The following is a 19,962-nucleotide window of genomic DNA, read 5'->3' on the forward strand; positions in this document are numbered from 1 at the left end:
AGGTGTGTGAGTGCTGGGGGTGTGTCTTGTCTGCTGTCTGTCTGTCTGACAGTGCTCCACAGCCACAGGGTATCTATTATTCCTGGTGCTGAGACGCCTGTCCCCAGTCCCCAGCTTACTCCCAGCATTGTGGACGTGTGCATTTTCATCCTTGTTACCACTGCCCGGTGCATACACGAATACGTGGTGTCAACATGTAGCCCACTCCAGCGGCCAACCCCAGAGATGGGGGACTTCCCTCCTCATGGCCCAGCCACCCCCTATGCAGGTTCTCATTCACTCCCTGCCTCAGTGTCACCAGGAATCATGCTTCCACTCGGTTCCTGGCCACCACCATCGCTGCAGCCTCTGGGTCCTCCTGCCATTGGGTGGGGGGAGTTGGGTAGAAATGGAGGAAAGGGCAGGAGGGAGAGAGTTGTACTGGGAGAGGAGTCGGGAGGTGCTGGCCTATCCTCCGGCTACACAGCCCCCTTCTGGGAAAAATCACCAGTCGGAAAGCCAGGGCTGAGGGTCCCCGAGGAGGAGGTGGGGCACAGAGTGTGAATGTGGCCTCTCGGATCCGTGGGGCTCCTCTCTGCGGCAGCTTCACCCCTCTGAGTTGGGGGGGACAAAGTCCAGTCTTAGCAAGTGCTGTTGGGGGAGAAATCAATGGAGGCTTTGTGTCCCGGTGGGAATTTGTGTCCCAGGCCCCGGCTGGGGGTGGAAAGGAAAGGGGAAGAGTCATGAAACCCCAGTGGGAGTGAAGGGGGAGGAAGAGATGGAGGGGCGAGGAAGTAAGGTCAGGGGGACAAGGGTTTTCTGCCTGGCCTCCAGGAAAGGGGAGGTGACCAGTGGATATGGGAGCAGAGAGTCCCCTGGTCAAGGCTGGCCAGTCCGTCTGGACCAGAGGGTGGCCAGGCGGGGGTGAGGGTGGATCCCACAGGCCCTTTTGGACCCTGGGGCTGGAGAGAGGAGGGTAGTTGATGTTTATGGGCCTCAGCTCTGGGGCTGTGGCAGGACAGTGACGGGCAGAGGAGCAGAGCAAGCATCGGGGGACAGGAATTCCCCTTCAGATCCTGCCCCCCCGACCCCCACCCAGCTTAGACCCCATACCCTTCTGCCCACACCTCATCCCCCGTCTGCTGAGTGTAACTCTCACTGGACCCAGCATTCTAGGGCTAAGTCTGCTGCAAAAGCACTAGGAGCTAGGGTTAGGGGCTGAGATGGGAGCCCAGGATCATGGCAATGGGGAAGATGTGGGTGCGTGGTGGGGGCAAGATTGGAGAAGGGGTATGGAGACAAAGACACAGGGTCTCTGATGAGGACATGAGGTCCGTAACAGACTCTGTGGTGAGAGCATGGAGCCCATGATGGGGATTTGGGATCCATGGCGGGGAGATGGGTACAGGGACCAGTTGGTGGGGAACCTGCCAGGGTGGGGGTGGTGAGCTGGCCAGTGACAGCAGCAGGCTTTGGGTAAGGGGCTGTTACATGTTTTCTGTTGATTTCCCTGTTTCTTCCTTCCCACTCCCCACTCCACTGTGACCTTTCCTCCGGAATCCAAGTTAATAAATGTCACATTTTCCAGCCTATTTTTATTCCGGGTAATGCACCCTCCCCCAGTCCCCTAAGCTGCTGCTCTTGCTTCTGTTACCACTGCAATTGCTCTCACCCCCACGCTCCCCAATATCCCCTCCCCTCCTCCCAGCCATTCACTCACTCACTCAACATGGAGTTCTGAGCGCCTACTGTGTGCCAGGCTCCCTGCCAGGTGCTGTGGGGGAGAACAGAGAAGGAAAGCCCTCGGCCCCCGTCCCTGTCCTCAAGCAGCCTATAGTCTGGTGGCGGAGAAGACAGGGGGACACTCAAAAGCTTAACCAACCATGCAGGAGTTAACCAGCCCTGCAACGGTGTCATGAGGTGCCAGGATGAAGTGCCAAAGGAGGTGCGTGTAGAGACCGAGCCTGAGCTTAGAGAGAGAGGCCACTCTAGGCTGGAAAGGGCTGGGAAGGCTCAGCGATGAGGCAGTCTGGCGAGGCGTGGAGAGGACAGAGGGACGGGGGAGTCGAGGGCTCCTGGGTGGTGGTGGGTGCTCTCACCTCTCCACCCAGGCTCCCCCCCTACCCTGCTCACCCCAGCTCTTCTCCTCTTCTCCTTCCCCCGTCTCACTCGGTCTCACACCAACCCACCCCCACCTCCACCTCCTACTCTCACCACCACCTGTACGTTCTCCCCCTTTCTGGCCGATTCCCACCACCATCCGCTCCCCCCACCCCAGTGCGCCAAGCCCCGTCTCTACTTTCCCCACTGTGGCTTGCTCTCAGCCTGCCCACTTACTCGAAGGCAGAAATCACTCTTTCTCCCTAGGCTTCATTTCATGAGCTGTAAAATGCAAGGGTGGCTCCAAAACTCAGCATCTCCTCTTGGCTGGGGACTGGATGGTGGAGCAGTCAAGTGTGTGGGTTCTGGAGCCAGACCGTCTAGAATAAAACCTTGGCTCTACCCTTTAAGCCGCGTGGCCTTGGAGAAGTCAAAAAGCTTCTGTGTCAGCTTCTGAATTCATTAAATAGAATATTAGAACCTCAAAAATTCGGGTGGTTGTGAGGATTAAAGAGATGGCTGTGAAGAGCTTAGCACGCTGCCTGGCACGCACATAGTGTGCACTCTGGAAGTATCAGCTGTTGTAAATGCCATCACCCCAACTCTTGGCTCTCTTTAACCTGACCGTTTCCAGCAGCACCTGCTGTTTTCTGACCCATGCGCTGGCATCCTCACTTCACCCTTGCTCTCCATCACCCAGCCTTCCACTCTCTCCACCCTCAGGACCACACCCTCCCCTACCTTAATATGGCATTCGCATGCCATCAAACCCTCCCAGATATTCCCGCACTGTGCATATGTGCAGGAGTGTGCACACACACACAAGATCAGTGCTGTTCCACAGAACATTCTGTGATGATGGAAATGTTCTCTGTCTGCACTGCCCAACATGGTGGTCACTAGCCACGCTGGCTCCTGAGCATCTGAAACAGGATTAGCGTGACAGAGAAGGTGAATTTTCAATTCCAGTAGCTTTATGTGGCTAGTAGCTGCCGTATTGGACAGCGCAATTCTAGGGGGTCCCAGGAACGAGGTTCAGCCCACCAGATTGTGCAGGGCTAGGAATTACAACTGGGATTAGGGGATGCAAGGTGATGGCTGTCGGCTGTGTTTGGAAGTCTGGCCATCTACTCTCCGGGCTGAGGTCCCAGGCTGAGCTGAGGGTAGGGCCTGTGTCTGGGGACATCGAGGTGTCTGGAAACACCACGTGAGTAGAAACACCTGTCTTCCCAGGTGCAGGACATGACCTTGGTCTTCTCCATTCCATTGTCTGGAAATTTGAGACATGCAGGAGGTGGAAAATCCTTGGGGAGGCAGGGGTAGGACCCACCCCCTCCTGTGGGGTCCTCAGGGGTCCAGGCAGCCCCTGGAGGGGCAGGTGACAGGGACCTGTGGCTGCTTCACTGTCTCCATCCCCCCTCGGCTCTCCGCCTCCCTCCCCCTCCCAGCCCGCCTTCCCCACACGCTGGTGACTGCCGTGACTATTAATCACTCGCCCTGTTCTCTTCCTTTCTACTAATCAGGCACAATTAGACAAGGCCTCTTCCAGCTGGGCAGTCCTCCCTGCTGCCCTCCTCCCTCCTCTCCCAGCCCCACCCCAGCTGCCATCCAGGACAGCTCTGAGGCTAGGGGAGCAAGATGCAAGCCCTCCTTCACTCACTGGCTCCCCGGCCCCCAATTCGAGGCTCCTTCCATCCAAGCTTCCTCCTGAGTCTGTTCCCCTCCTTGGGGTGGTCAGGCCAGTACTGATGGTTTCTGTGCCCCCTCCTTGGGTTTGGGGGGGCTACTCCATGCACATCCCAAGTGCCTGAGGGCTGCCCCTTGCCCCCTTGACTCAGGAAGGGAGGGGGTTTCCACTGAGGTTGGTCCAGGCCTCTTACCTACCAGATGAGCCCACCTCTGACCCTCACCTCCTGTCCAGTCTTCTGTCCCCTCTGGTCCCATCTTCTCCTGAGACATGAAGCTTGAGAACATCTAGTTCAACATCTAGTTCAGGGCTCGTCCTGCCTTCAGGAGCCAGGCAGGTCAGGTTGGGGAGGGAGCACAACAGAGAAGGGTGGGGTCTGAGGAGAACTGAAGATCACTTATCCTTGAAGAAAACAGCTGCTCCTCAGCCCCAGCTTCCTGTTACGCTATGGTCAGGGATGCCGGTGTTGGTGGGTCTTCCAGTTTGTCCAGAGGAGCCCCAAGTCTTGATTATTTTAATAAAACTTTTCCTGACTTAAAGACAATACTCCGAGAGCTACCTACCACGCACAGATTGCAGAACCCAATGTACTTGCCCTCCCTACCTCCACCTCGCCACTGGCTACTGCCCCTCAGGCCCTCCTGGAGGGGGCGCTGTCAGTCTGGCCACTTCCCCTTGGCCAGGGGAGTCTGGGCTGGGGGATTTGAGTGGTGTGGCCCAGCAGCCAAGGCAGGGGCTGTTATTGCTACAGAGGGCCAGCCTACAAGGGCAGTAGCGGGGGCCATGAGGGATGTGCCCCACCCGGCCCCACTCAGCAGCCCTTCATTAATCAGGAATCAACCCCGAGCTGGGCTCATTATCAGCACAGCTTCTCTGGCACTGCCGGAAGACGCTGATTAGCATTTGAAGAAATGGCCCCCACATCCCCCTCCCGGCCTGGCCTCCCTCTCTCCCCCTACTGGAGCTCCTTCCTGGACCCCACCCCTGCCCTTCTGCTTCCCAGGAGGAACCTGCTGCCTCTCATGGCTGGTGACAGGGCTGCCTCTGCCAGGCCCAGGCTGGGGAGCACAAAGCGTCAGGAATGGGGGGCTGGAGGGCAGGAGCACTAGGAGTGGGGAGCCTCAGGGCGGTTCAGGTTGAGGCGCCCCAGTCACTGGGTCCCACTGGGGGAAGGGGAGGGAGTGAATGCCAGGTGGAGACTGAGGGTGGTCAAGGAGAGATGGACAGCCACCCTGGAGGAGGGGAGGCAGGGCAGCCTCAGGCTGGTGAGTACCGGTGCTTCCCTGCCCTTCCTGGCTCTGCCGGCAATGCCACCTCCTTAGAGCAGCTGGACAGAGGGGGTGGGTACAGCCAGAACCCGGACAGGAGGCCTGAGGTTGAGGTTGCCTTTTGGGGGCCAACAATGGTGGAGGCTCAGGGTCTCGGAACCATCCCAGATGAACGGCAGTGGGAAGGCAGGAGGAGGACAGAGACCTCGAGGGTGGAGATGGGAGAGTTCAGAGTACTGTATGCTGTCCAGAAGGCGGAGGGGGTGTCTGCACTTCTTCCCCTGGCTCCCAGGCTGGGGCTGGCGGCGCAGGAAATCCAACTCCCCCACCCCCCCCCAAATGTTCACCATGCCCTTGGGACACCGTTTGGGGTTGGAGGGGGAGCAGTTCCAGAGAGACAGGCATAGGCTGCTGCAGCCGAGGCAGCAGCGAGAGAGTTCAGAGAGGAGCCACGGGATGATTAAGGGGAAATGGAGGATTGATTTAGGAGGAAAGATTAAAGGAGCTAAATCCGTGGCGCTTGGCTCAGCGGTGACTAAGCGTGGACAGGATAATAGCTTACAAATGTGTGAAAGGTGTAAATACCAAGCGGGGGGAGGGGCGGCGGCTCGGCGGGCCAGGGGAGCGGGGACGGGGGCTGGGCAGGCCCCCGGGAGGGCTAGGGACCCCTGGGAGACTGCCCGGGACGGCTGGCCCCTCTCCAGTGGGGATGCGGGGAGAGGGAACGGGGTGTTGGGAAGCCCCCAGCTCCAAGAAGGGGTTCCGTTTCTGAGGCGCAGCTTCGCGGGCCTGTGCTGACCTCCACGCCCCACTCCCGCCCGCTGAGGATCCGAGGTCGCGGGTTCAAATCCCATCTGAGCCCCTTCGCGCCCCTCGGCCCCAGCCTTTCCCGCCGCTCCCGGGCGCGCCGGCCGCCCCGGCCGCCCCGGCTCTGCAGCAGTCTCCCCGGCCCCGCGCCCCGCGGTCCGGGCTCGCGCCCCCTCGCCCCTCCCCGGCCGCGGCGGGAGGCGGTGTCTCCCTCCGCGGTGGAAGCCTCTGGCGCTGCTGTGTGCGGAGGTCACTTTGCCGAGAAGCCGGGAGCCGGGGGAATGCAAATGAGGCAAACCCAGGGAGGAGAGCGGAGGAGCCCGGAGGAGACGGGAGGGAGGGCGCTCGGGCGCCGTGATGGATGCCTGCCCCGCAGGAGGGAGGAGGGGGGCGGAGAGGAGCGCCAGGCGCTGGGTGCGGCCCTCTGGGTGCGGGTGGCCCGGGCTGGATGCCAGGGTGCGTGTGCGGGCTGGGGGGCATGGGGCCGGGAGCGGGCGCGCACCCACCCACCCGGCCATGCGACCCCCGCCACTTCTCCGTCTCGGCTCCTGAACTCCCGCCCGGCCGTGGGTGCGTGCTCCACTGTGTACGCAAAACTCTTAACGAATAACTTTGCATCGAGGGCGGCGGGAAAGTCAGGGAAGGGCTTCGTTACAAAAAAATATATATTCCCGCCTGGAAAACTGACTTTCTAGGGTTTAAGGCCTAGATAGTCGCTACCTGGGAACAGGTGTGGCTGCTCACCTGCGTCCTGGAGGCCCTGCGCTCTCCCTCCGGTGGAAACGCGGCGCGCCCCTGGAACCACCGCGTTCGTCTGCGGCCTCCAGCTCTCACCGGCTCCGGGCTCAGCCTCAGCCTGGACTCACACGGCCAAGACCGTCTCCTACCGCCCTCCCACCATGGCTCGCATATTTACATTTGAACCAACCCTGCGTCCATTTGCCCATTTCCTCCTGGACCCACAAGCCTTTCTGCCTTGGGGAGGAAGTCGCCCTGAAAAGCGTTTGGGCGGCTGTGGGGGTGGGGCTGGGGGCCGTGTTGACCCTGCGGTAGGGGAGGGGGGGGCAAGGCCTGCTTGGGGGTTGGGTATTCTCCCACTGTCTTGACTGAGGCACATGTGATGCCTTCCTGGGTGCTTGAGGGGGTTCGTTCTGGGAAGCTTTACTCTCCAAACCAAGTGGAACCTCTGCTCACAGAGGACTTGCCCGGGTCCCCCCATCATAGCACCAATCACAACTAGTAATAATCTGCCTATACCAGTGATTGTTGGTTTTGTGGGGTTTGTTCCCTGCTGCTGTATGTGCGCATCGTATAGATGCTTGATAAACATGTTTTGAGTGAATGAATGAATAGCTCTGCTGCCAGACAGCAAACTCCTTCAGGGCAGAGACTGTCTCTTCTGTTCTTGGAATCATCCCCAGCAGGAAGCACATTGTACAGGCTCAAGGAATAGTATTGGACAAGTAAGTGTGCTTTAACACCCACCATTTCTTAAACACCTGCCATTTGTCCGTGTGCCAGGTGTGCATCACACAGTGGCTCGGAGTCTGGCGCCAGACTGCCTGGCCCCCTGCTCTGCCATGCTGTGTGACCTGGCAGGTTCCTTACCCTCTCTGGGCCTCCATTACCCTGTCTGTAAAATGGAGATGATAAGAGACCTCCGGTATAGGGTCTTTGTGAGGGTTGAGGAGTTAACTTATATAAAGCACTTAGGATCTGGCTTGGCACAGAGTAAGCACTAAGGAAATGTTAGATGTTGCTATTTTTGATGTACATTCCCTCTTTCCTCATCCATTTCCTCACCTCTGAAGGGTGCCTATTATTATTCCCATTTTACAGATGAAAAATGGAGGACCAGAGAGGTTAGGTGACTGAATCTGAAACTCACAGACAGTAAGGGCAGGGCCCAGATGCTAACTAGGTTGGGCTGCAGGCCTGTTCGCTCGGGGCTGCGTCCTGCCCGGTAGGAGAGCCTATTTCCGAGCTGGGGGTTTCACGTGGCAGAGCCCAGTCCTCTAAGAAGCGCGGTCTCCCCGACATTGCTGCGAGAGCCTTTCCCAGGGGGCCCAGGGAGGCTCCATCTGGGCAGGAAGCTCCCTCCCTAGATGGGCTCTCTCCTTTCTCCTTTCTGGAGCACCTACCACGCATCGCTCCAAACTTATCTCTAATCCTCAGGACTACCCTTCGGAGGAGGAATTACCACTCCCCTTTACAGATAAGCAATCCGAGGCTCAGAGAGCTTAAATCACACTCCCAAGATTGGTGGCAGAGCCAGGATTTGATCCCTGTTCTGTCAGGCTCCAGAATATGTGTCCCTGTCCCCACGTCATGAAGCTTACGTGGATCCATTTCCAGCACCGCATTCGATGGTCGGTCTCGGCCCCAGCTGGGTTCTTATTGGTCTCTGCGTCTCTGCAACACTCTTACCACTGATATTGATGCCTCGTGGGTACGATTTCACTTTGCAAATGGCTTTCACACACTTCCTCGCTTTTGAGACTTGCAACCACCCTGTGAAATTAGTCAGGCAGGAATTTCTATCCCCACTTGACAGATGAGGCAACTGAGGTTCAGAGAATTCATAGATCATGTTCCTAACCAAGGTTGTGCAGGCTGTCAGTGGTGGAGCTGGCGTGGGACCAGGGTCTACTGACAACCAGGGGTCACTGGGGTCAGCGGAGAGTGCTGGGGCCGGTGGCGGAGCGGGTTCTGGTTCTGAATTTCTCTGTTTTTTCTGTGGGCCTTGGATATGTGCCTGCCATCTCTAGGCTTCTGTTTCGGCCTCTGTACAATGAGAGTTTGGACTCAGTGACCTCCAAGGTCGGCCAGCACAGACACCCCAGGCGTTCTGAGTCCAGGGCTATCTTCCTTCCTCTGCCCCTGGTGAGAGTAGAGAAGGACAAGGCTTTGAGCCTGATGCTTGGGCCACCCCTGAGTAAAGCCGTGGCCCAGGTGCTGTCCGACCCCGGGGTGCTAGTCACGGTCCAGGGCGGCTGAAGACGCACCCCCTTCCACTCTGGACCCTGGGACACTGCAGGGTTAAGGGGAGTTCATTCCAGGGGCTAAATGAGAGGCCTGGGGCTGGACTGCAGCAGGGGAGAGCTGATGGAATTTGGGGGGATGAAGCACCATGGACAAGTGAGGTGGGGGTGCCAGGGCCTTGGCAGAGGCAGGTGCCCAGAAGGCGGCGGAGATAAAGCCTGGCCTGCAGATTAGCCCGGGATTAGCCCAGCCTCCGCTGCTCTGGCTGCTGCTTATCTCCTGGAGGCCCCGGCCCTCTCCCCGCCGCTCTGAGTCCTGGCCCTGCTAATTGCCTGTTAACCCCGTGGGCTCCGTGACTGCAGGGAGGATGAGGGGGCGGGGGTGGGGGGTGGGAGGGAGAATGCAAGCAAGCCAGCCATGGAGAGCTTTCCGGGGGAAATGGGAGCTGTGGACAGATGGAACTCAAGGGACTGACAGGAGCGAGCTCTGTCCAGATCTCTCTCACTGACTGGGGCAGAGCGGGAGGAGGGGGTGGGAGGAGGAGGGGAGGGCACCTGGGGAGGGGGCCCTGGGTCAAGGGGGCCTCTGACCCAGGGAAAATCTAGGAGGAAGACAAGAGAGACTAGCCCGCTAGACTAAGGGATGGACAGAGAGGAAAGCCAACAGAATAGAGATGCATAGGGCAAAGGAACAGAGAGCCGGGGGGGCAGCCAGGCCAAGAAGAGAGAAAGACAGAGGCCAGCGGGATGGACAGGCCAACGGAGGACAAGGGATCAGATGCTGAGGACGGACAGGCCAGGAGGATAGAGAGGGACTTGAGGGCAGACTGAGATCAGGGGACAGAGGCTAGACAGACCCAGGGTGGGCTCCAGGCCAACCCTAAAGGAGAGGTGGTCCGAGAGGGACAGGCAGAGGGCCAGCCAGAAGGAAGGGTCTAAGGGTCTGCATTCAGCCAAGGTCCGAAGGGATCTGGGAGGCCATGTCCTCAGCCTGGGGCCAGGAGAGTGGGCCTGGAAGCTAAGGCAGAGAGCAAAGAGGGAGGGTCAGATCGAAGGAGGAAGTAGGGGCTGAGATGTGGACAGGGTCCAGACGCTCAGCGCCTGTGGAAGATGATCAGGAGATAGACCCTCAGCCCATCAGGGCACATCCTGGCCCAGGACCTGCCGTTCTCCATGGCTGGGCCCTGGGCTCTCAACTCCTGTACGCACACCCTCCTTCCAGGCCAGTCCGTGGGGAGAGAGCAGTGGACAGCCAGGGGGACCTTGCGGCTGAGCGGCCGTGCCGTCTCCATGGAAGAGGCTGTGGGCTGTGCTGCCACTAGAGTTCTGCCACTTAGGAGCTGGTGGCTCCACCCGCCACTGCCTGCCTGGCCCTGGGACCGTCTCCGGGGCAACGCTCTGCGCTGCCCAGCAGTGGGGCCTGACCCAGGCCATGCAGGTGGCCTGGCCCTGCCAGTGTCACCTGACCATCCCCTGCGGAACATATCCATCAGACCCAGTATACCTCCACCCATCTCCCTGTGTCATTCCCACTCTGCATAACCACCTCAAGGGCAGGGTGCCATGTAAGCACCCCCTCCGAAGCCATTGGAGCCACAACCTTCTCTGTTGGCTCTGCCCTGCACAGGGCTGGGCTCAATGCCATGCAGCATGCGTCTGTGTGTAAACTTTGGAGGTGTCAGGTGGGTAGGCTGCCCCAGCCCCACCCAGGGTCAGGAGCCTACCAGAGTCATTTATCCACTGAATACCCACCAGGTGTTTTATAAGCACCAACTCTGCTTTGGCATCGGGCTCAGAGCTGTTTGAATCTCTGCTGTCATTTATGTGCTGTGTGTCCTTAGCCAAGTCGCTTTCCCTCTCTGAGCTTCCTCATTGTTAAATGGGGGCAACAATACTTATCTCATGTGCTTTTCTTGGAGGCTCAAAGGTGAAAATAGATCAAAACTGTCTAGCACAGGACTTGGTACAAAGTAGGGATGGTTGATTGTGTTTACCTTGCAGCCTTCTGTCCACCTCACACCTCCTTCTGCAAATTGTGCTGGGCTCTGGGGGATGCCAAGATGGTAAAATGGGTTCTCAGCCTTAGGGAGTCCACGATCCCCTGGGTGAGGCTGAGCTGTGGAGAGACCGTGACGGTGCCAGGTGGCCAGGGTCAGCCGAGGTGATGCCACACACTGGGGGGCACGAGCGAGCCACTCACTACCAGGGCCTCCCAGGTACCCCTTTCCTCACTCAGTCTCTCAACTGGAACACACACTCAAAACCGGCTGCGTCAGCAAGAGCCGATTCCAGCATCTTCTTGGCCCGAAATAGGAAGAGAGTGGGTGCTTTGGGATTTGGGGCAAAGACTTATGTATTCCCCCATCTGCCTTTCCCACATGGCCGGGACCCAGGACTCTTGCACACGGCCCCCTGCAGGCTTCCCCCCTACCCAGTGACAGGCTGTAAGAGCACAGGTCTAGAGTGGGGCTGCCTTGCTGGACTCTTGCCCCCGCATCGATCGAGGGCCTTTCTACTCAAAAAGTGGTCCGTGGACCAGCAGGTTGTTAGAAATGCACAATCTTGGTCCTGCCCCCCCAACAAGCGTTTTCCTGAATTGGAATCTGCATTTTTACAAGATGCCCAAGTGCTTTGTGCGCACATGACAGTTTGAGAGGCAGTGATCTTGGAGACCTTGGCAAATCAGCCCACCTGTCCAAGCCTCAGTTTCCCCATCTGTAGAATGTAGCTCAGTGCCGGGGGCAGAACCTTCAGCCATACTTGCTCCTGCCCCAGAGATGGACAAATTGGGGGGGGGGGGTGATGCAGATGGGGTCAAGGACCAGAACCCAGCTAGAGAGGGTGCAGGAGGAGGGAAGGGACAGGTGAGGAACTGAGAGGCAGCAGACATGGAGAACAAAGGCTGAGGAAGGGGGAGAGGAGTAGAGTGGAAGGGAAGGGGGGATAGGAGAAAAGGGGACGAATAATGAGTCACCCTTCCGTCTCCTTCCAGCTGGAATGAGCTGGAGTTAGGGTAGGCCAGGGTGGGGGTTGGGCAGCTGCCAGCAACAGGTGGTGGGAACAGTTTCAGTCTTGCATCTTGATGAGTTCCACCTCTCTGCCTCACTAGCTGTGTGACCTTGGGCAAGTCACATCCCCTCTCTGAGCTGCAGTTTTCCTCATCTGTAATAATCCAGCGAATTAAGCGTACCTGATAGCAGAGTTGCTGAGCGGCTGAAGTGGGACATCGTAGATGTTGTCATGTTTTGTAAACTGCACCGCGCTTGGTGTGCGCCTATTTTTGCTTTTTTCCTGAGGCAGGGTGTTGGGTGATAGAAGAGCTGTATGAGAGGGGAGGATCAGCAAGGCGATCGGCCTTGTGGGGGCGGGAGACCTACCCTTGCCCCACGACAAGGGTCCCCCGGCCCCCAGTGCTTAGAACTCCTCACTCCCATTGCCCTGGGCCCAGCCCCTCTCCCGTCCACACCCTCCCTCTGGAGCTAGGCATTTAGGGTCTCTTTTCCCTTCCACGCTGCCTTTTTGCCTTTTCTCCCAGCGTTTACCAGCATGGAAATGTTCCCAAGGAAAGGGGAGGGAGGGCGAGCGAGAGAGATTGAGTGCGCCGACCCCTTGCCCCCAGGGAAGGGTCTGACTGTGATGGGTTTGACCCGGGGGCTGGTCTCCGCGGGGTGAGCCCGGCAGAGGGGGAGCTTGCATCCCCTCTCTCAACCTCCTCCCCACCCCAGCCGCTGCGCCACTCCGGATCCCAGCTGCGCCCCAGCCGGAGCCTCAGCTTCCATCTCCGGGGCGCCAGCGCCACCTGGTGTCCATGCCGGAGAACTCTCCGCAGCGGAAAAGGGAGACAGGCTTGGTTCAGCGCGGCGGCAACAGCTTCGGAAAGCGTGCCAGGCGCCCGGGACCCCAGACAGGCCCACTGCTCCTGTGCAGCATAAAATCTCATGGGGGGAACGTGGACAGTGAACAAGGAGACAAACAGATAAACAAGATCATCTCGGGTCTTGATAAGTACTTCGAGCAAACCGGCAAACACGTGATGGGGTGGAGGGTGACACTGATGTGTGTGGTATACTGGTGTGCATCTGAAGAAGGGACACAAGCTGAGGCTAGCTGTGCGGGGGGGTGGGGTGGGGTGGGGTGGGGTGCATTCCAGGAGAGGGACGGCATGGACGCGGGCCTGAGGAAGGAAGGCGCTCCGTAAGTTTAAATCTGTCATGGAGACCTGGGGGTGAAGTGGCAGGAGAGGCGGGCAAGGGTCGCATCACACAAAGACTTTCAGGCTAGGAGTTTGGCTTTATTCTCTGAAAAATGGGAAGCCACTGTTGGGCTTGAAGCTGGCAAGTGATGTAATTAGATCTATGCACTCTAGAGGGGGGACTCTGGCTACTGTGTCACTGATGAGAGGAGAGGCGAGGATAGACAAAGGGGGACCAGTTAGGAGCCCACTGCCATGGCCAGGCAGGAATGATGGTGACGGGGGACCCAAGGTGGAAGGAAAGTGGGTGGATTCTAAGCAGGTTTGAAGTAAGATTGCCTGGGACGCTGCTGGATGGAATGTAGGGGTGAGGGGGGAGGGAGAGTTCAGGGGTTCTGACGTGTGGAACTCGGCGTAGAGTGGGGCCCTCTACTCAGAGGAGGAGAGTGGAGGGGGCCAGGATTTGGGAAGCTGTCAAGAGTTCCGCTATGTTAAGCTGGAGATGCCTTTTAATCATCTAGGGGAGGATGTCGGGAGGAAAGATGGCACTGAGGGGAGAGGCTGGGCAGCCGACTGATTGCTGGGATATGGGGCTGGGGTGTCCAGGCAGGTCTGGTGGCCCCTGGGGGGACAGGGAACCTTAAGCCGAAGGAGCTGTCTCAGCCCCTCCTTCCTTCTCTCCCTCTCCTCTCTCACCCTCAGGTCTATACTCGCTATGGGAAGTGTTACACTTTCAATGCGGATCCGCACAGCTCCCTTCCCAGCCGGGCGGGGGGCATGGGCAGCGGCCTGGAGATCATGCTGGACATCCAGCAGGAAGAGTACCTGCCCATCTGGAGAGAGACAAGTATGCAGGCAGGAAAGGGACAGGGCCAACCTGGGGCTCCAGCCTGGGCCCTGTGCCTGGGGTGGGTTTCCAAAGGTCCCCATCTCCGCTGTGCAGATGAGACGTCGTTTGAGGCCGGCATCCGGGTGCAGATCCACAGCCAGGAGGAGCCGCCCTACATCCACCAGCTGGGCTTCGGCGTGTCCCCAGGCTTCCAGACCTTCGTGTCCTGCCAGGAACAGCGGGTGAGCAGCTCCAGCTGGACCCCGGGTTGGGCGTGAGGCCAGGCCTTTGGGCTCAGAGGGGCTGCTGACCACACCTGCCCTTCAGCAGCTCACAGCCCGCCAGCCCACCCTTGGGCTTTGCTGGGGCTGTGGGTGCTGGAGGGCCGGGTGGGACTCCTGGGCATGACCCCATCGTGCCCGCCTCTGCAGTTGACCTATCTGCCTCAGCCCTGGGGCAACTGCCGGGCGGAGAGCGGGCTCGGGGAGCCTGAGCTGCAGGGCTACTCGGCCTACAGTGTGTCTGCCTGCCGGCTGCGCTGCGAAAAGGAGGCCGTGCTTCAGCGCTGCCACTGCCGGATGGTGCACATGCCAGGTGGGCCCCCCGCCCCGCTCCGTGCCACCTTGCGGTGCCAGAACCTCCAGGGGCAGAGCGCCACTCGTGTGTGTGGGCACGTGCATGTGTACAACAAAGGCGTGCATGTCTGTGCCCCTGTGAGTGCGGATGTGATGCGTTTTGGACTTTAGGCATGTTTTCACATGTGCATGCAGGAATGCACATGTGCATGTTTGTGTGCACGTTAATATGTATTTATGCATATGTGTGCTTGTGTACATCTGTCCTTGTGGGGGTTGTGTGCCTGTGCTTGAACACGTGCATACAAATGTGTGTGCATGTATGTGTGCATATGTTTGCATGCATATATGCATGTGTATATTTTCATGCTTATATGCATGAGCATGTATAAGTTCATGTGGGCGTGTGTGTGTGCCCACCTTTGGGAACGTGGTCAGGGAAAGGGGATGGAACTGTAGTCTCCAGGAATAATATTCTCTCCTTTCAGGCAATGAGACCATCTGCCCGCCAAATATCTACATCGAGTGTGCTGACCACACACTGGGTCCGTGCTGCCCTCTCCCTTCCCCGCCTCTCCATCGCCCTCCTCTCCATCTCTGTCCCCTTCTCCTCACTGCCTTGGCTCCCCTCCTCCCAGGCTCACCCTGAGGGGTTCTTCCTGGAGGGTGAGACTTATCCCATACCTCTGGGGGTCTGAGGACACTTGGGTAAGTGGAGGCAGCAGGGTTGGGGTTGCAGAGAGCCCAGGACTGAGAGGGAAGGGCTGGGCTTCTCGTGGTTCAGCAAATGAGCTTGCCTCTCTGGGAGAGTGGAATGACTTCTCTCTTGGTCTGAGGAGAGATGCATGGCTACCTATCAGTATGGGTAAGGCAAACCCCGTCTGTCCAAGGTCTCGCCTGATCTGCACTCCATTCAGTCATTCATTCATTCGTTCATTCTACAGATGTTTACAGCTCGTGCTCATGCTGGAAGTGAGAGTGGGATCGAAAGCACTGCTCTTGCAAAACCCGCTGCCTGGCAGGGCTGCGGACGGGCAGTACATTGCAGCGTGTTAGCTCTTGGGGAGAGGAACCTCAGCGGTCCAACAAGGCCCCAGGGAGGGGCATGCAGCCCCACTTGGGAAGGCAGGGAGGACTCCTGGAGGAAGTGACATATTAGCTAAGGCTTGAGGGTCAGGAAGAGTCAGCCAGGTGAAAAGGCCGTGGGAACAGCACGTGCTGGACACCTTGTGGCCAGAGAGAATATGTGTTCCAGGCACTGAAAGGTCAGGGTGGCTGGAGGGCAGAGAACAGGGGAGGGGGTGGAAAGGGTGGAGGAGGCTCTGGGAAGCCAACAATGGCTTAAGGCAGGGCAAGAATGCCAGCTGATTTTAGGAAGGCGACTCTGGTCAGATGTGGAGAATGGACAGGCAGGGAGTGAGGCTAGAGGCAGGGTGACTGGTCAGGAGAGCATGGCAGGAATCCAGATGACAGAGCAGGGGTTGGGAGAGAGGTGATGGGTTGAGGTTCTGGACAGTAGAATCACCTCGAGAACTTCTCTGTCCCACACCAACTGCATCAGCCAGAGGGGCGATTGAAGGGGTTTCATGAAGGACCAGATGTGTGAGCAGGGATGAGGGAACCACAAGGGCTGGCGAGACTCCACAGAACTAACAACTTCAGGGAGCCTTTACTCCCCCAGGCCTGAAGACAGAAAGGAAGGGAGTCCCTCTGGAGCCCAGTGATTGATCTGGGGCTGTCCAAGAGGCTCATGGACAGGAGTTGTGGGCATGAAAGGAGGAATGCAGCCCCTGCCAACCCACAGCCTGCGGTGAGGAAGCCGGGGGAGGAAATGCCCTGGCATTCCTCTCCTCTTTGCCCTCTGACCCTGCCAGGGCCTCACATTAGTCGCATCCAACCAAAGTCAGACGACTAGGGAGTCTAGGTGACACCTTTGGCAGAGATCAGCCTCCTGGGCACAAAGCAAGGTGGAGGAGAGTGGAGAGTGGCTCTGAAGGGGCGAACAGAGGAAATGCAGCATGTTGAGCACACGAATCCCATCTATCCATTTGTTCTTTCTGTCTGTTTTGCTCCATCTATCCATCCATTCATCTCTCCATCCATCCATCTCTCCATGCATTCATCCATCTCTCCATCCATCCATCCATTCACCCATCTATCCATCCATCCATTCATCCCAGCATCCTTTGCAAGCCCCTTATCTGTCTGAGGCCTCACTCATGTGGTTGATTAGCTCTGGTGGATGGGCTGTGCCCTCCTTCTGAGCCACGAGGACCTCCCTGCCCCAGGGGGCTTGGAGGCAGAGGGATAGCAGGACAGGCCCTATGCTTCCTCCGTGCAGCCAGTGGGCCTCTGAGCCACCCCACCCCCTCTGCAGTTGATGCTTCTGTGTTGCAGACTCCCTGGGTGGGGGCTCCGAGGGCCCATGTTTCTGCCCTACCCCCTGTAACCTGACCCGCTACGGGAAAGAAATCTCCATGGTCAGGATCCCCAACAGGGGCTCAGCTCGCTACCTGGCAAGGAAGTACAACCGCAACGAGACCTACATACGGTATGTGCATGTGTGTGCGTGTGTGCGTGTGTGTGTGCAGTGGAGGCCACCCTCAACGGGCCTGGTGCATGGTGGAGACTGGGAGTGGGCTGCATCTCTGTTAATGAAGAGTCTTCTGCGAGGAATGCCTTTCAGGATCCTTTTCTTCTAACTGCTACCCATCCTCTAAGTCACATCCTTGTGTCTCCACCTCCAGGGAGCCCTTCTTGGTCCAAGCGCCTTTTGTCTGCGCTCCCACAGCACCTTGCACATATCTGTCATTGCACTGACTGTTATTGTTTTAGAACCTCTATTTATGTGTCTTTCGCCCCCAGCAAATTGGGAGCCGTGAAATGCACATTGAGTGAGTGTGTGCTAAGGGAGAAGAACTGAAAGGGATGTGAGAGAAACAAAGCGGCCTGCAGGAGGGGCCGCCCTGAGCCTTGGGTCTGGTACCCTGCAGCCAATCTACAAATGCTGAGCATCCTCTGGGGGCCAGGCCTAGTGCTGGGTCCTGTGGGGACAGAGATGATTGCGACACAAAACTCATGCCACAATTTACGGATGAGTTCGTGTTTGATGGTGTGGTACTGATTCTCAGGCCCCAGGAGAGATTAATGGGGGTGGGATAGGGAAAGCAGGGGAGGCGTGAGCTGGGCCTCTGAGGACCCCAGGTTTGGGTCTGGGAGAGGGGGAGACAGGGGAGGCATCCCACTTAGAGAACGCGGGATGATGCAGAGGCCAGCCTGAGCTATAGGGAGGCTGTCTGGAGAGAAGCAGATAAGAAAGCCGTTTGAATAAAAAGACACAGTGCGACAGATCATGGGCAGTCTTGAAAGTCTGGAAGAGGAATTTTAGAGTAGACCATTGGGCAATAGGGAGCCACTGAAGGTTCTGGAGAGGTATAGGGATGAAGGAAAGTGAACACTACTTGCTGCTTTAGAGAAGGCGGCAGGAGGGAATCCTGTAGGCCCAGGAGTTTTATTTGCTCTCCTGGGCCCTTTGCTACCCCTCAAAGTGTGAGGCCGGCATGTATCTGGAACTACCTCCCTTGACAGCCTTTGGGAGCCTGACAGTAGTCACCAGCTTCCTAGCACAGGGGTGTCAGATCAGGATCTGCTGGGCCTGGGATGTCCCTGCCAGCCACCTCCTCAGGAACATGGCCCCATGTGGACACCCTGCTTCCTGTCTCCGCAGGGAGAACTTCCTGGTCCTAGATATCTTTTTTGAAGCCCTGACCTCTGAGGCCATGGAGCAGCGAGCAGCCTATGGCCTGTCAGCCCTTCTGGGTGAGACCCAGCCCTGGCCCCGAGTCCAGGAGGTGGATCAGCTCAGCCGGCTCCCTCTGACCCTGCTCTCGTGCTCCCCAGGAGACCTCGGGGGACAAATGGGCCTGTTCATCGGGGCCAGCATCCTCACACTGCTGGAGATCCTTGACTACATCTATGAGGCAAGGGGTGGGGGCCTGTGGGGGCCACCCAGAGGGGAATGGCAGCGGGGAGAAGGGGCTGTGGGAAAAGCAGAGGGCTGTGCCACCTTCCCGGTGGGGCTGGTCTGGTGGGCAAGTCAGGCTCAGGGTTCTTTGCCGAGGTCTCCTGACCGACTGGAAGGCCTGAGGGGACTGAGTCAGGAGAAGGGGGTGGGTGAGGAGGGTGGGGAGTCCTAGCAGGGGTTTGCTCCGGCAGCAAGTCCTATATGGTGGTGAGGACTGCCCTGCTCCTCTATCAAGCTTTCTGAGCCCACTGCCATGCCCCCTTGAACCCCAAGGTGTCCTGGGACCGACTGAAGCGAGTGTGGCGTCGTCCCAAGACCCCCCTGCGGACCTCCACTGGGGGCATCTCCACCTTGGGGCTGCAGGAGCTGAAGGAGCAGGTAAGGACGAGCCCTGTAGAGTGTGCCGCTGACGACTCCTCCCAGGGCTGAATGCCCCCCAGGATTTCTGAACGAGCCTCTGGGAGAGGTTCCTGGGCTCCCCTGGAGCCTCTCCCTGGGGGGACAAGGAAAGGCTGGCTGTGTGAGCCTTGAGGGCACCGCTGGAACTCTCCCTGTCCCATCCCTCTTTGCCCTGCAGAGTCCCTGCCCGAGCCGGGGCCGCGCTGAGGGTGGGGGAGCCAGCAGCCTGCTCCCCAACCACCACCACCCGCACGGCCCCCCAGGAGGCCTCTTTGAAGACTTCGCTTGCTAGGATGGTGCTGTGTCTGAAAGGACCCAGAAGTCTGGGACTGCCCCCACTCCTGGATCCCCAACATAGACTCCTCTTGCTCCTGGGACCCGCCTGGGGCAGCCCAGGGCTGAGGGGGAGGGCGGTGCTCACTGGGAGGGAGGACTCAGCTCCTGCTCTCACCGACCCTGGGGCCAGCTGCCTTGCACAAGGGTCCTTCTTGTCCACACCCCCCATCCCTGGGCTGGTGCCCAGGGAGGGCTGGAGACCAGACCATGGGTCCCCGTGGAGGGGAGGGGAGGAAAGGAGAGAGGGAGGTGGAGGAAGGGGCCCACCCAGCAGGGGTGGAACCCGCTGTACATTTGTATATATTTAGGGAGGACAGGGTGGGGGTGGGCGTACAGATGTAGAAGGTGGGTGGGGCTATGGGGGAGGGTGATTCAGGGACAGCCAGGATCCCAGCCCTAGAATGTCTGCAGGAGAGGGCAAGCCCCCAGGACTCCGGAGTGCTGGGCTTGGCCTACTTCCTGCCCCTTCCAGGCCCAGCTCCCCTTTTGGCAGGGGGAGTGGGTGGCCCAGCAGGCCTGGCCCAGCTCCCAGTTCCCCCTGCCCCCGCCCCTACCCCCAGAATCCCCTCCACTGGGAGCAGGCTGACCTTTCAGACCTTGGCTGAGCTTGGGGGTGGGGAGGGGAGCCTTCTCAGGCCTCTCCCTCTCCCGTCTGGTTTTATAAAGTGCTGACGAAATTGGGAATAAAGAGGCATAAAGAATTCTCTGTGTGGATGTGTGACCAAGCTGGGAGCTGGGGCGGGGCTGGGCATACGCCTGACTTGGTCCCCAGGCAAAGGAAATCC

The 19,962-nt window shown here is 58.6% G+C and overlaps 1 protein-coding gene across 1 annotated transcript in view; it reads left to right on the top strand.

Moving 5' to 3' along the window:
- Positions 1–19,878, top strand: part of ASIC4 (acid sensing ion channel subunit family member 4) — a 23,558-nt gene extending 3,680 nt beyond the window's left edge. The window contains exons 3-11 of the mRNA XM_070619944.1: positions 13,717–13,861; positions 13,958–14,085; positions 14,275–14,437; positions 14,907–14,963; positions 16,816–16,969; positions 18,146–18,237; positions 18,319–18,398; positions 18,716–18,820; positions 19,020–19,878. Coding sequence (XP_070476045.1) covers positions 13,717–13,861; positions 13,958–14,085; positions 14,275–14,437; positions 14,907–14,963; positions 16,816–16,969; positions 18,146–18,237; positions 18,319–18,398; positions 18,716–18,820; positions 19,020–19,133 — 1,038 coding nt within the window. The 3' untranslated portion in view covers positions 19,134–19,878. The remainder of the gene's footprint in view (positions 1–13,716; positions 13,862–13,957; positions 14,086–14,274; positions 14,438–14,906; positions 14,964–16,815; positions 16,970–18,145; positions 18,238–18,318; positions 18,399–18,715; positions 18,821–19,019) is intronic.
- Positions 19,879–19,962: the final 84 nt, after the last annotated feature.

This window comes from Equus przewalskii, chromosome 5 (genome assembly GCF_037783145.1).
Source record: "Equus przewalskii isolate Varuska chromosome 5, EquPr2, whole genome shotgun sequence".
Classification (NCBI taxonomy): Eukaryota; Metazoa; Chordata; class Mammalia; order Perissodactyla; family Equidae; genus Equus; species Equus przewalskii.